Genomic DNA, 13,618 nt, shown 5'->3' with positions numbered 1-13,618 from the left:
ATTAGAGCACAACTCTACTAGAACTGCCTCTTAAACACAGAGACCAGCTATTTATAGCATTTTACCTTTATACAAAAGAAAAGGGTTGGAAAAGATAAGAAGAATCCAGAGAAAAAAACACTTAGAAGAAGACAGTGCTAAATGCTCGCGAGATAACCTCCCCCGAATCGTGAAAGATTGTGGTCTCCTCTCGCCTTCGTGCGTGACCGCGAAAGATCGCGAGTTCTGGACCGCAGGATCGCGGCTCGTGTTTTTCACGAGGGATCGTGGCTCCTGCGAAGTGTCGCAAGGTTCTGACTCCCACGACATCATCCACACTTCGGGGTGCATACAACTCCCGCATCAGCGACCAAAGGTTGGGGAAGCTTCGACGAAAGCGACCAAAGGTTGGGGAAGCTTTGACCTCATTCGTCGAAGCTCCACGCTCTTCAAAGTATGGTGTTAAGTCGACGACGTTGGATGTGGATGAAATGTTGTAGCCCCCATGCGGTTTGATCTTATATGCATTGTTGTTTAACTTCTAAAGTATTTTGAAAAGTTCATCTGCTCTCGGCTTCAGCTTCCCAACTGATCCTGCAGGAAATCTCTCCTATTTCAATCGAATCCATATGAGGTCGCCTTCCTGAAATGTTACTTTTTTTCCTAAATTTATTTGTTTGTGTGTGGTATTTTCGATTCTGCTTAGCAATTTCCTTGTCACTTCTTCGTAGAGTTTTTGGATCTCGTGAACTAATTATGTGGCATACTTGCTGATTTTTTAAAATGGCAAGAGCGGCACCAATTCAAATGGTGCGAGCGAATTGTGCTTGTACACAATCTCGAAGGGAGTTCATCATGTATTTTGGTTGATGGATCCCGTTGTTTCAGCTAGGATGAGATCTCGGTGTTTTATGTTTTTCTCACGAAACACCTCAAGAGATTATCAAGACTCCGGTTTACTACCTCTATCTGTCCATCTGTTTGTGGATGCGTTGTTGAGCTTTCCCCATGGTGTCCTCCAAAAATGGCTCAGGAATTTGACATCTCTATCGAAGCTAATTGTCTTGGAAATCCCATGTAGTCATACAATTTCCCTGAAGTATAGATTGACGATGTGAGAGCCTGCCCAGTGTACGGTGACAAGGTAAAAAGTGAGCCATCTTGGAGAATCTGTCAACTACAACCATCACGAAATCTTTCTTCCATTGAGTCCTTGGAAGTCCTAGCACGAAATCCATGTTAACGTCCACCCACGGTGCCTCTGATAGTGAAAGTGGTGTGTATAATCCAACATTCTGAGCTCGTTTTTGCGAGATGACAAATCCTGCATTGCTTGGTATGTCGTTCTACATCTCTTGTTAGCTTTGGCAAAAAAAAAAATACTCTCTTATGAGTGAGAGACTTTCATCCCTACCGAAATGACCTGCTTCTCCGCTGCCGCCTTCCTAGACAATGGCCTCTCTTAGTGAACACCGGGGAATGCATAACTGACTCTGTTGAAACAGATATCCATCTGTGCGGTAATATTACCCTCCTGGCTTCTCCTGACATTGCTCCCATATGTTTTTGAAATCTTTGACGGATCCATATAGATCCTTTATGACCTCGAAGCCCACAACTTGAGCCTGCGTGGATGTGATTAATAGGTCTCGACGACTAAGTGCATCTGCTATATAGTTATGGTTTCTCGCCTTATGTTTTAGCACAAACTAAAATGGGGCTAGAAATTTCACCCAGGTGGAGTGTCGTTCCTGTAGTTTGCTCTAATTGTTAAGAATTTTATGGCATCCTGATCTTTAAATAGTGTGAACTCGTTTGTTAATAGGTAATGACTCCAGTGTTCTAGAGCTCTTAAGAAGACGTAGAATTCATTATCGCAGGTTGAGTATTTCATTCTGGACTCGATCAACATCTCACTGAAGAAAACGATGGGGTGTCCTCCTTAGCTTAGTAATGGTCTGATCCCTAAGCCAGAGACATCACATTTTACCTCAAAAAGTTAGTTGAAGTCTGATAGTACTAACACGGGTGACTGAGTCACCTTTTCTTTCAGTGTGTCAAAACTGTTATGGGCTAAACTCCTTTCCTTTCAGAAGTTCAATCAGAGTAGAGGCGATAGTGTTGAAATTTCTAACAAATCATCGATAGGACGTCAGTCCCAAATATTGTCTCAGCTCATTGAATGTTTGTGGTACAAACCCAACAAATAATGGCCTTTATTTATATGAGATCTATTTGAATGTCTGCACTAGACACGAAGTAACCTAAAAAGCATACTTGACATATCATGAAGTGACATTTCTTCGCATGGGCATATAGTTGCTTGGCTCGCGGTACCTCAAATACGGCCTTCAGGTGATGCAAAATGATCCTTCTCCGATTGGTTGTATACTAGAAAGTTGTCAAAGTAGACAATAGCAAAATTTTCAATCTGAGGTCTAAATATTTGGTTCATTAATCTCACGAAAGTGCTAGGTGCGTTTGACAGACTGAAGACATAACGGTCCACTTTGTCTCGCGTCTTGAAGGCAGTCTTCCACTTGCCTCCTGGCCACATTCGTATTTGGTGATATCCGCCTCGCAAGTAGATCTTTTGGAGAACATAGTGACTTCATGTAGCTGGTCTAAGAAATCATCCAAGCGGGGTATAGGAAATAGATACTTGATGGTAATATTGTTGATGGCTCGACTGTGAATGCACATTCACCAAGATCCATCCTTTTTAGGCACCATCAGAGTCGGGACTTCACATGATGCAAAAAAACGTTATGCCTTAACCAAGATTAGTCTAGCTCAGGCTCGGACAGTAGTATTTGTCGAACGAGTAGTGTTTCTCCTTCGTCTCCATAGAGCTAAAGCTCTTCTTATGGACTCTCTTGATTACTCATCAAATTCCTCGACGGCGCCTTGATTTGTGCATGTAATGACGTAGTTTGTTGGGCAGCTGGAGGCTATGTGACCGTAGTCGTAGCACTAAAAACACTTTCTGGCTGGCACTGTATTTGAGGTATTTGTGGATTTTTCCCACTCTAATTGGCCCTATTAGACCATTGTCCAATGATGTTATTTCCTCCTGAGGTACCCTTGTCAGCTGTAGAAGTTGCAGATGATTACTTAGTTTAAGGTGGTGGTCTAAATGGCAGTTGTTGCTTGCATTGCTTCTGTTGTTTTTCCACATTCATGGCTAGTGTTTGGACATCCCTCAAACGTCCAGTGTAGTTGTAATTGTACCACATTGTTAATGACTGCTTTAGGCACCCGAGATATTCTGGCGATCGTGTGCTCTGTTGGCTCTGTCAGCTTGCACTTTAGCTGCAGGTGGTTGAATTGGGTCATGAACTCATCAACTTATAGATCTCGTTGCTACAAATTGTGGAGTTTGAGGAACATATCCTTGCGATATTGCGGTGTAAGGTATTTTTTCTGTATTGCCTTCTTCATCTTCTCCCATTTAGGGCTCGTTTGGGGCAGCTTATTGGTGTAATGCATTTTAAAAACATCAGCTAGCCCGTTTGGTTACTGCGTTGGTGATGTTCATCGTATAATCTAATTGATATTTCTTATAAGCACGGTCGCAGGCTCAACCCTGCTACCCATGTTCCTTCGTACGAATAGTACCCCGCGGACCCTCTCGACCGCATTTCCTCGCCAAATTTCTACCCTAGGTGTTTGCCTCTCTCCCTCGATTGCTCCTCTTGTGCTTAGTGTTGTCTTTCACCTCTTCCTCCTCCCTCTAATCTCTGGTTACTGTGCTACATAAATAATTTTCGATGGAACTATATGCGATTTCTGGAGATTTTTCGATGTAATGGTTTTCTTCAAGTGATTTTACGATGGAATGGCTTTCTTTATGTGTTTTTTTAAAGGAATTTGGAGAATGGTTGTAAGTGTGCTCGATTTATAATCTGAAAAATTGGATTAAAGAAGGTGCTCATTTGTAGATAACAACTTTTCGAATGTCTTGTATGTCATTGCCTCAAACGAAAAATATGGGATGAGGATTTATCAATTTCTATCATATTTGAATGATAATTTGAAAAACGAATGTAAAAATGAGCTTGATTTGTTCATAGCATTCTTTCGTGTAGCCTGTTTGCAAATGTCTCTATTCAATACTACACATTTTTTGAATGTTTGAGCTATGAATTGAACAATGGATGAAAGAGGATGTTGCATTTGTAGATAGTAACATTTCGGGTGGCCTGTATGTCATTGCCATGAATTAAAAATAAGGGATGAAAGAGTGTTGCATTAAGATGTGGGTTGTGGGCTGTGGTTGGGTCTTGAGTTATGATTTTGGGTGCGTGTGATGTGAGTGTGTGTGTGGTGGTTGTCGGTGTGTGTGGTGGTTGTCAGTGTGTGTGTACTATGGGCCTTGATGTGGGTTGCGTTGTGGTGTGGTTGTCTGTGTGTGTTGTGGGTTGTGATTGGGTGTTGTGTGTCTTATGGGTGCTTAATTGGTGTTTAGTTTTACAAAGGGAGTGCCCTGTATTTAATTGCCTCAAATGAAAAATATGGAAAGAGGTTTTATCAGCCCCTTTGTTGTTTGAAAAGTGGATTATATTGTGGTATGGTGTGTGTGTTGTGGTCTGTGGTTGTGCGTGTGTGCGTTGTGTGGGGTTGTGTGTGGCGTGGGTCTTAATGTGGGTTATGTTGTGGTGCGATTGTCTGAGTGGGTTGTATTGTGGTGTGGTTGCATGCTTGTGATGTGGGTGTTGTATGTTGTGGTTGTGGGTGTGTGCGTGGTGTGGGATTATGTGTGGCGTGGGTCTTAATGTGGGTTATGTTGTGTGGTTGTCTGTGTGTGTTGAGGGTTGTGGTTGGCTGTTGTGGTTGTGTGTTGTGGTGTGGGGTTGTGTGTCGTGGGTGCTTCAATAGTGTATAGCAGTGTTGGAGGGTGCCCGGAATTTAATTGCCTCAGATGAAAAATATAGGATGGGGTTTATCAATTCATTTGATTTTTGAGCGACAATTTGAAAAATTGATGTAAAATGGTGCTTGATTTGTTCATAGCATTCTTTCGGTGGCCTGTTTGCAATTCTTTGTTCAATACTACACAATTTTTTTTTAAAATGTTTGAACTGTGAATTGAAAAATGGATGAAAGTGATCCTTCATATGTAGATGGCAACATCTCGGTGGCATATATGTAATTGCCTCGAATTAAAGATATGGGAAGGGATTTTATCAGTCCCTTTGCTACTTGAAGAATGGATGAAATAGGAGGGTGCTTCATTAAGGTGTGGATTGTGGGTTGTGGGTTGTGGTTGGGTGTTGTATTGCTTGTGGGTGTGTGAGTGATGAGGTTATGTGTGTGGTGTGTGGTGTGTGGCTGTCTGTGGGTTCTGGTGTGGTGTGGTTGTTTGTGTGTGTTGTGGGTTGTGATTGGGTGTTGTGTGTTGTCGTTGTGGGCGTGTGTGCGGTGGGTGCTTCATTGATATATAGCAGTGTTTGGAGCGCCCTGTATTTAATTGACTCAAATGAAAAATATGGTAAGCGATTTTATCAGTCTGTGTGTGGTGTGGAGCTGTGTGTTGTGGGTCTTGATGTGTGTTCTGGTGTTGTGTGGTTGTCTATGTGTGTTATGGGTTGTAGTTGTCTGGTTGTAGTGGCTAACTATTGTGTTGTGGTTGTTGTCAAATATTAATATTTTTTTTTCTTGTGGCTAACTATGGGTTGTAGAAGTCAGCTCTTCAAAAAGGTGAGGTAGGGAAGCCAAACTCATATTTTGCGACCTCTGTCTTAAGAATGTTGAGATGGGAAATAAGCCCACCATCTATTTTAACAAGGAATAGTGGCTGAATATTATAAAGAAGTTCAAAGAAATGAAAGGACAGGAGTACGATAGATTGCAACTTAAGAACAAGTAAAATCAGCTAATGATTGGAAATTATGGAAGGGATTAAAACAGGAATTAATGGGTTTGGGTTGGGATCCACTCAAACGCACTATTGATACTTTGGCGGAATGGAAAGGCAGTGCCAGCCGTCAAGAAATTCAAATTCTGTGGAAATGACCATGATCTAGAAGCGAATTTGGAATGCATGTTTGGTGGGTTATGGCAACAGAGAGTCATGCCTAGACCCCTAGTAACCAGGGGTTTGGAGGCAGGCCAGAGGATTGGGATGTCGAGCACATCACTGGCTCCGATAAAGGCTCGAGCCCAAACCAAAATGAACTGGAGTCCACATGCAGGTCAAAGCGTCATAGGATAGAGAAAAAGAAAAAAGAAGCTGCTTTCATCAGAAGCCAGATATCAAAACAGATGGCCTCGTGCACTAGTAAGCCTGGGTCTTCAAATGAGAACTCGGTAGACGGCTTTGTCCTAGTTCTGGAGACAACTCCCAAAATCTATGAGAACATGTCTTTATGTCTGAACTCCTTGAAGTTGCTGAAGATCCTAACCCGTAGACAGATTATCATGAAGATAGCCCCCGACGGGGTCAACTGTCTGTGTTTCTTTTTTGTCAGTAAGAACATCTAATTTTTTGCAGTTATTATTGTACCGCTCGGATTTATTTTCATGTAGTTTTATCAAATGTTTGAGTTGGCTATTTTTTTTGTGAGAGAAACTATTTTTCATTCTATATTTATTTCTTTTTATTGTACGCTTTGTGATTTCACTTTTGATATTTTTTTTAATGCGATAAGTCACATTTATTGCCTGTACAGAGTAGTTCTTAAGCATAGAATCGCAAAAGAGAGGCGCGGAAGAAAAATTGCGACCGCAGTTTGTATGTTATATGAGTACTACAACTCATAAGTTGATCGAATTTCTTGCAAGACGTCTACTTACATTGGTGATGAATGATTTGGGGAGCTACTACAACGATACTGTACAAGATTCAGCAACATGTTTTGTATGACAACCTATATTTATGAATTTGTTTGATGAACTACATAGGAACCATGGATTTCATGAGTCCTCGAGAATGGAAACCATAAATGTATTAGTAATTACCCTCCAGATTTTATCACATAATGAATCAATGAGAAGAACGATGAAGCGATTTCAACATTCATCTGAGACTATCAACAGATATTTCACAGTGGGGTTGAAGGCTTTTATTAGTTTGTCAGCACAAATTATTAAATCAGAGGATCCAACATCCGAGAGAACTCCAACAAAGGTTTTAAATGACCCGTGTTACATGTCATTCTTTAAGGTATATATTTTGCACTCAATAAATTCATAAGTGAAATTGATTAGTGTGGTTATCATATCTTTTTTAAAATTTTCAGAACTGTATTGAAGCGATCGATGGAACACACGTGGATGCACACACACGATGATGCACGTGTGTCCATTAATGAGAAGATTGATGTGGATCACCGACACAGAATGTGATAGTCGTATGTAATTTCAACGTGTGTTTTACTTTTGTAATGGCTAGTTTGGAAGACAGTACACATGACAGTCGTATTTTTGCATCTGCGACAAGAAATAGAAAATACAACTTCCATCACCCACCCTCTAAGTTCGCTCAGATTTGAATCATATTCATATTTTTTAAGTCCATCACAAATTATTGTTTTGTGGAACATATAAATATAATTTAGTGATGCTAGGTGTCTTACAAAGGGGTATATGAAGTATCACGTCCGATTTCGAAAGATTCAACGGTGTTGCTCGAGGCAGGAAGAAAATGTTTAACAAAATGCACTCCTTATGCAACGTAATTGAAAGAATACTCGGAGTGTGAAAGAAAAAATGGGTTATATTGTGTGATATGCAGACGTATCCATTCCGAAACAAGTGCAGATTGTAATGACTACAATGACTCTCCATAACTACATTCGATGCATCATTCTCGAGCTGATGTATACTTCAACATGGCTGACGATGACCACTTAAAAGTTCCATCGGAAGCTTTTGAATATCACGTAGGACAATCTATACCACAACCAGAAATGGAATCACAGGAAGGCTACACCCAAGATGGCGAAAGTGCCGCGAAAATGGTTGAATTGAGAGAGCAGTTTACAGACGACATTGTTGGATGTTGATTGAACTTTTTTGTTTATTTTATAGTCTGTGTTTATTTTATGTTACATGTATTATTGATATTTTATTTTGTAATTTTCATGTTATTTGTTTTTTTTTCTTTTTCTTTTTTTTGGTAGGCTTGTGAGGTTCATGATAAGACGTTTGACATTGTGGGTTCTTCTGGATGGCCTGTTAGTCGTTGTATGGTTTGTATCACATGTGAAATCCTGATGAGGGCAACCAAGTATCTGCTTTCTTTTCGATGCGGCAGTTTTTGAGGTACTTCTAGGTGACTATTTTTTGTGATAAACATATGTAACACACACGAGTTTGATATTATGTGAATTGAAGTCAACCAAGAACCTCTATTTTATAAGGTTTGTTTTCTTCTTGTAGTGACATAATCGTTGGTTGGTGTACTGAGTTTTTTGAGATCTCGCGTCCACATAAAATTGTAATTGATTAACGTTTTTATCAATTTATACTTCTATTATCACTATTCGATTGTCTTTTGAAGCATTGAGAAATGATGAGATCTAGGATTTCAGGAACCTCTCAACGATTGCTCTGCTACTGCGGATTTTAGACTTCCTTACTAACGTCAAGTCAACCACATAGTAGTTCTACAGATGCCCGCAACTAATCATAGAGAACTGTGACTTCTTCCGGCGGACAGATAGGCTCGAACAATCAACTTCTGAGAGTGACCAGGGGTGCAGACTATCCCTCATACGCAGTCTCCACTTTAAAATTAATATTATCATATTATTAAATATTATTTTAATATTTTTTCTTATTGTAATAATCATGATACTCATTGTCAAGTGAGGTGTATATCTTATTTTTTTATAATGTTCTTAAGTGAAATTTTGTTTTTCAACTATCAAATATATTGATATGCAGTTTTATTGTAAACAACATTACTGTACGGGCAGAATTGTCATTTATCCAAAAACAGCTGCAAAACAGTTGTTTCTCAACAGCGCAAACCAAATTATCAGTCAGCTTATCTGGATCAGTTGTTGCGCAGCGAATCACAGAAAACTATGACTTCTTCCGGTAAGCAGATAGGCTCGAAGAATCAACTGTCGAGAGTGACCAAGGGTGCAGACTATCCTCATACACAGTATTCACTTTAAAATTAATATTATCATATTATTAAATATTTTTAATAGTTCTTTTCCCTTATTATAACAATAATGATACTCATTGTTAAGTGAGATGTACATCTTATTTTTTGTAATATTCTTAACTGAATTTTTGTTTCAAATATCAAATATATTGCAATGACAGTTCTGTTGCAAACAACATTACTGCACAAAGACAGAATAGTTATTTATCCAGAAACAATTGCAGAATAGTTGTTTTCCAACAGCGCAAACCAAACAACCAGTCAGTTTATCTGGTTCAACGATTGCACAACATATATTCTGCTGCAGCTGCTCATCAGCAAATTAATAATAAATTTCAGCTACTACACAGTGACCCTTCATTATCTTCTCACTTCCTTCTCTTCTCTGTCTTAGCAGATTTTCTCACCATAATGAGGCAATCTTCTTTATTTTAATTACAGCTAGCTTGACTTGTTTGTCCACTGGTACGTCCTTATATTAGAAGATTCGTTCGACTGATTGCAGTCGGTCAATAAACTCATCGGGGTCCATGCCTCCCTCAAACTCTGGGAGGTCCATCTTGATGTTAAATCCCTCTGAGCTCCAGAAGGGGACTCTTCTCTTGACCTCCTTTAATATCGGACATCAAAATGATGCGGCCGATATTCTTCGTCGTTGTAACCTTTCTTGTGGAACGGATTGAGATCCTCCTCTGTCTTCCCCATGACTCCCTCGATCACAATCGAACGTAATCTCTTCTTGGTTCCAGCCATCTAACTCGGCTAGTCTCTGTTGCAGACGACAAATTTCATGTTGGATCTCTTACCGAGTAGGGTCTGATATATCTCTCCGCGGTGGCATGGCTATAGAGTTGGGGATTGGAAGAAAAAAAAAATCATGTAGGTGAATTGGGCATAGGCGAATGTTGAGGAACCCTAAGATAGGACTAGGGTTATGCTAGTTCTGATATCAAATGATATTGAAACTAGTAGGAAGAACAGTGAAACATGAAGGCAAACTTTTATTAATGTAAAAATAGAATTACAACACAAGTAAAAAAGAAATACAACAATATACGAATTCCCGGTTATGGGTGAAATAATGTCTGAAGGTGATGGTGTGTCGGCAGGGTGATAGAGCAAGATGAGAGATGTTAGGGGTTGATTGGGTAGTTGTGATGGTGTTTGGATGGTTGTGGGTGGGTAAGACAATAAGGTTGTAGGAGTAATATGAGTGGCGGACTGGCGGTATAGTGGACGCTTATGGGGGTGGTGTTCGGTTAGGGGAGGTAGAAAAAGGGATCAGTGAGAAAGGCAAAGGAGATTGGAAGTTTAGAACACCGATACAGCCGAAGCACCACCTGTCGTCGAATACAACATTAACAAGAGCGAAAAGACTCCACATACGAGATTAGAAGACAACTCTACTAGAACTACCTCTTACACACAAGAGACGGCTATTTATAGCCTTCAACTTCACCACAAAAGGAAAGGGTTGGAAAAGAAAAGAAGAATCCAGAGAAAAGAAAACACTTATAAGAAGGCATTGTGGAATATTTGTGAGACAGCCTCACTGGATCGTGAAAGACCGCTGTCTCCTCCTGCCTTCGTGCGTGACCACAAATGATCGCGGATTCTAGACCGCGGGATCGTGGCTCACAATTCTTTGTGAGGGATCACGGCTCCCGTGAAGTGTCGCAGGGTTCTGGCCCCAACGGGATCGCCCCCGCTTTAGGGCGCATATAGCTCACATGTCATAATTTCTCATGTAGGTTAAGCTTCCTAGAATTCAATTGCTTGCAACTGCAAAAGCTACTATGACCAGCTATTGGTCAGCATGTAACAATGTTAAAATATGCTTTAAAAAATAACTAGAAATTGCAACTGCGTAGATCCATTTGTGGAATGCAGCTATGAACTATTTCAAACCATATATCACATGGCAGAAAATGCAACAAGGCTGTATAACTCATTAAGCGAGAACCAATTTGCAGAGATGAAACGAACCTCAAATACAAGGAAACTATATTCAAAGTAAAGTGCACCACCTTTCATATAAAAACCTCAGTACCTTGAGTTGTGCCTGCTTGCTCGTGACGTTTGATCAAAGAAAATGATCCACCTTCACTGACAGCCTTCTGACTTTGCACATCATTTGCAAACTGCCCGTCACTTTGCTTAGCCAATTCTTTAACATTTTCTAAGCCAACATGCTCATGTGCATGAATGTCGCTCAATTTGGAATCCTTCATGGAGGCGCCATGATGAACTTTCCAAAACTCCTCAGTACCAGCATCTACCAATTCGCCCAATGTAAATGGCAAAGGATCCCCCATTGCAATGATTATTCCAGCTTGGGCCACAGCCTCTGCAGCCAATTCTGCAGCTTTCACTATAGCATCCAAATTCTCTGCTTGTTTTGTGGCAACAGAAGCTGATTCAATTCTTCTTTTGGCAGCCTCACGTGCAGCAGACATAACTTCAACTGATTCGTGGATCTTGTCCATTCCTTTCAAAATTGAAATGGGAGTTAACGCTGCTAATTTTTTTCCAACATCAAGGGAGCCAGATTCTGGACTCTGGACAACCTTACTTGTTTTTGCTGCACTAATAGCTTCATCAGACATTATTTTGGCTTGCCAAGCAACATCAGATGCAACTTTAGCTGCAGCTGCAGCTGCCTTTGCAACAGAAGCAGCCCCAGCCGCAGCAACAGCGGCAGAAGCAAGTTTTTCCTCAATCTGCGAAACCAATCCAGAATTCTTCTGGGCGGCTAGCTGACTCCATATGGCTTGACAATGCTTGATAGAAGAAGCTGCAGCAGCAGCAGCATCTTCTGCACGGAGCTTAGCAAGCTCAACTTTGCTGCAAGTCTCCTCTAATAAGTTCGCCTTACGTTGATTATTATTCTCACCAAATATCTGGTGATGAGTTGGAGAAATCAAGTGTGACATACTAATCGAAACAGGGGCACCACTAGCAACCTTTACTGGTGAGTTAGAAGACAGTAGCGTGTTTGCAGATGGCAGTGGAAGACTTTCAATACCGAGAATAGGAATGGACTCTATTGAAGTTTGTGAAACAGGTAAATTTAGCTCCTCTGCCTCCAAACCTTTTCAACTTTCCAGCCTTCAAAAAAGATTTTGATGTATGCTTATTGCTCCCACTGTTTCCTCTCTTTTTGGTAGTTTCCAACTGAATGACTGCATCAGTAGTGGTGGATTTAAGATCTGTCACAGACATCAAAACAGTAGGGGATGCAACTTGTGTGGGAATATGAGGTCCACACAAATCACTCGCACATGTCGCATGCATAGTTTCAGTAAAAGGTGCTGCAGAAAAATGTTTTATGCCATCAAGGGCGGAACTGTGAGAAGAAACAAACCAAGGTCCAGGATGAGATGCCTGTGGAAACCAAGAAGGACTAGCATCCAAATGTTGTCTTAACTGTGCAGGTCGCCAAGGAGACAATGGAGAAGCAGTCTGATTGAAGTTCAGGCATGCACCCCTGGGCATGCTGCCGTGCTGTCCATTTCCATAAGAGAGACTCCACAAAGGCGATGGTAAAGGCACAGTTGAATTTAGCACAGCTGAGGACATAATCTTGCTAGAGCCTTTGGCAGTAGAAGATCCAGGAACTTTGCTTTGAACATTTGTACCTGCTGAAACTTTTCAAGGACCATACTGCTAAATAAACTTTACAAGTAAACGGAACAAAACAAATAATGCAACTGCAATGAAACCAGAGATACATACCTGACCGAGAATGTGAAGGAGTCTCATAACCACTGATGGGAGATTTCTGATTCTGAAACTTTGTAATCAAAGCTTGCCATATACCCTCCCATAATCTCCGTCCACCATCTGCCCAGCACCACATCAAAGATGTAAATAAAAACAGAGTTGGAATAGCAGGAAAAGAGACCCCAAATGGTTGGGATAAGAGAAATGAGGAGAAAAGGTGTAGATATCAACCAGCATCTCCAAAGGCAGACACCATATAAGCTTCATCTGGAGGAATCCCTGAGCTGTGGCAAAAACACAACAAAATTCAGTTTAACTGTAAACGACTAACATTGTAAGACCCTTAGAATGCTTCAACATACATTAGAGCTCCATAAACAAAGATTTGGGCACGTAATTGTACTTGCTGTAGATCTGTGAAAGACTGTTGAAATAATGTTGAGGATGAATTCAAATCAGGAATACTAGATGTCTGACCAACCAAAGAGGAGGATGTTTTTATAGCACAACACTCAATAGAGGGATTCTCTCGCAAGTCAACCAATGGCAACTCCTTGCCAGACGGTCCTACATATTTTTGTTGGCTAGGGGAATATTTAGCATCCATTTCAGAAGACTGCTTCAAAGCTGCGGCTTCTTTTTTTGTTCTCTCTCTTGAGCCAGTTTTCTTTTCTTTATAAAGCGTATATGCATTCTTAGTTTTTCCCTTATTAGACTTTTTAGCAGAAATAACAGGAGCTTTAACTTTATCCAAAAATCCTTGAGGATTCTCTTTCAGCATCTTGAAATAATAGCAAA

At 40.6% G+C, this 13,618-nt stretch overlaps 1 protein-coding gene across 1 annotated transcript in view; it reads right to left on the bottom strand.

Moving 5' to 3' along the window:
* The window catches only part of LOC110029371, a 42,422-nt gene that overhangs the window by 19,325 nt on the left and 9,479 nt on the right, over positions 1-13,618 (bottom strand). Inside the window, 5 exon segments of the mRNA XM_020731633.1 lie at positions 11,148-12,122; positions 12,124-12,744; positions 12,833-12,940; positions 13,052-13,104; positions 13,183-13,601. Of these exon segments, the coding sequence (XP_020587292.1) occupies positions 11,148-12,122; positions 12,124-12,744; positions 12,833-12,940; positions 13,052-13,104; positions 13,183-13,601 (2,176 nt within the window).

Source organism: Phalaenopsis equestris, unplaced genomic scaffold (genome assembly GCF_001263595.1).
Source record: "Phalaenopsis equestris unplaced genomic scaffold, ASM126359v1 Scaffold000568, whole genome shotgun sequence".
NCBI lineage: Eukaryota > Viridiplantae > Streptophyta > Magnoliopsida > Asparagales > Orchidaceae > Phalaenopsis > Phalaenopsis equestris.
This window is presented reverse-complemented; position numbering and strand designations above follow the sequence as displayed.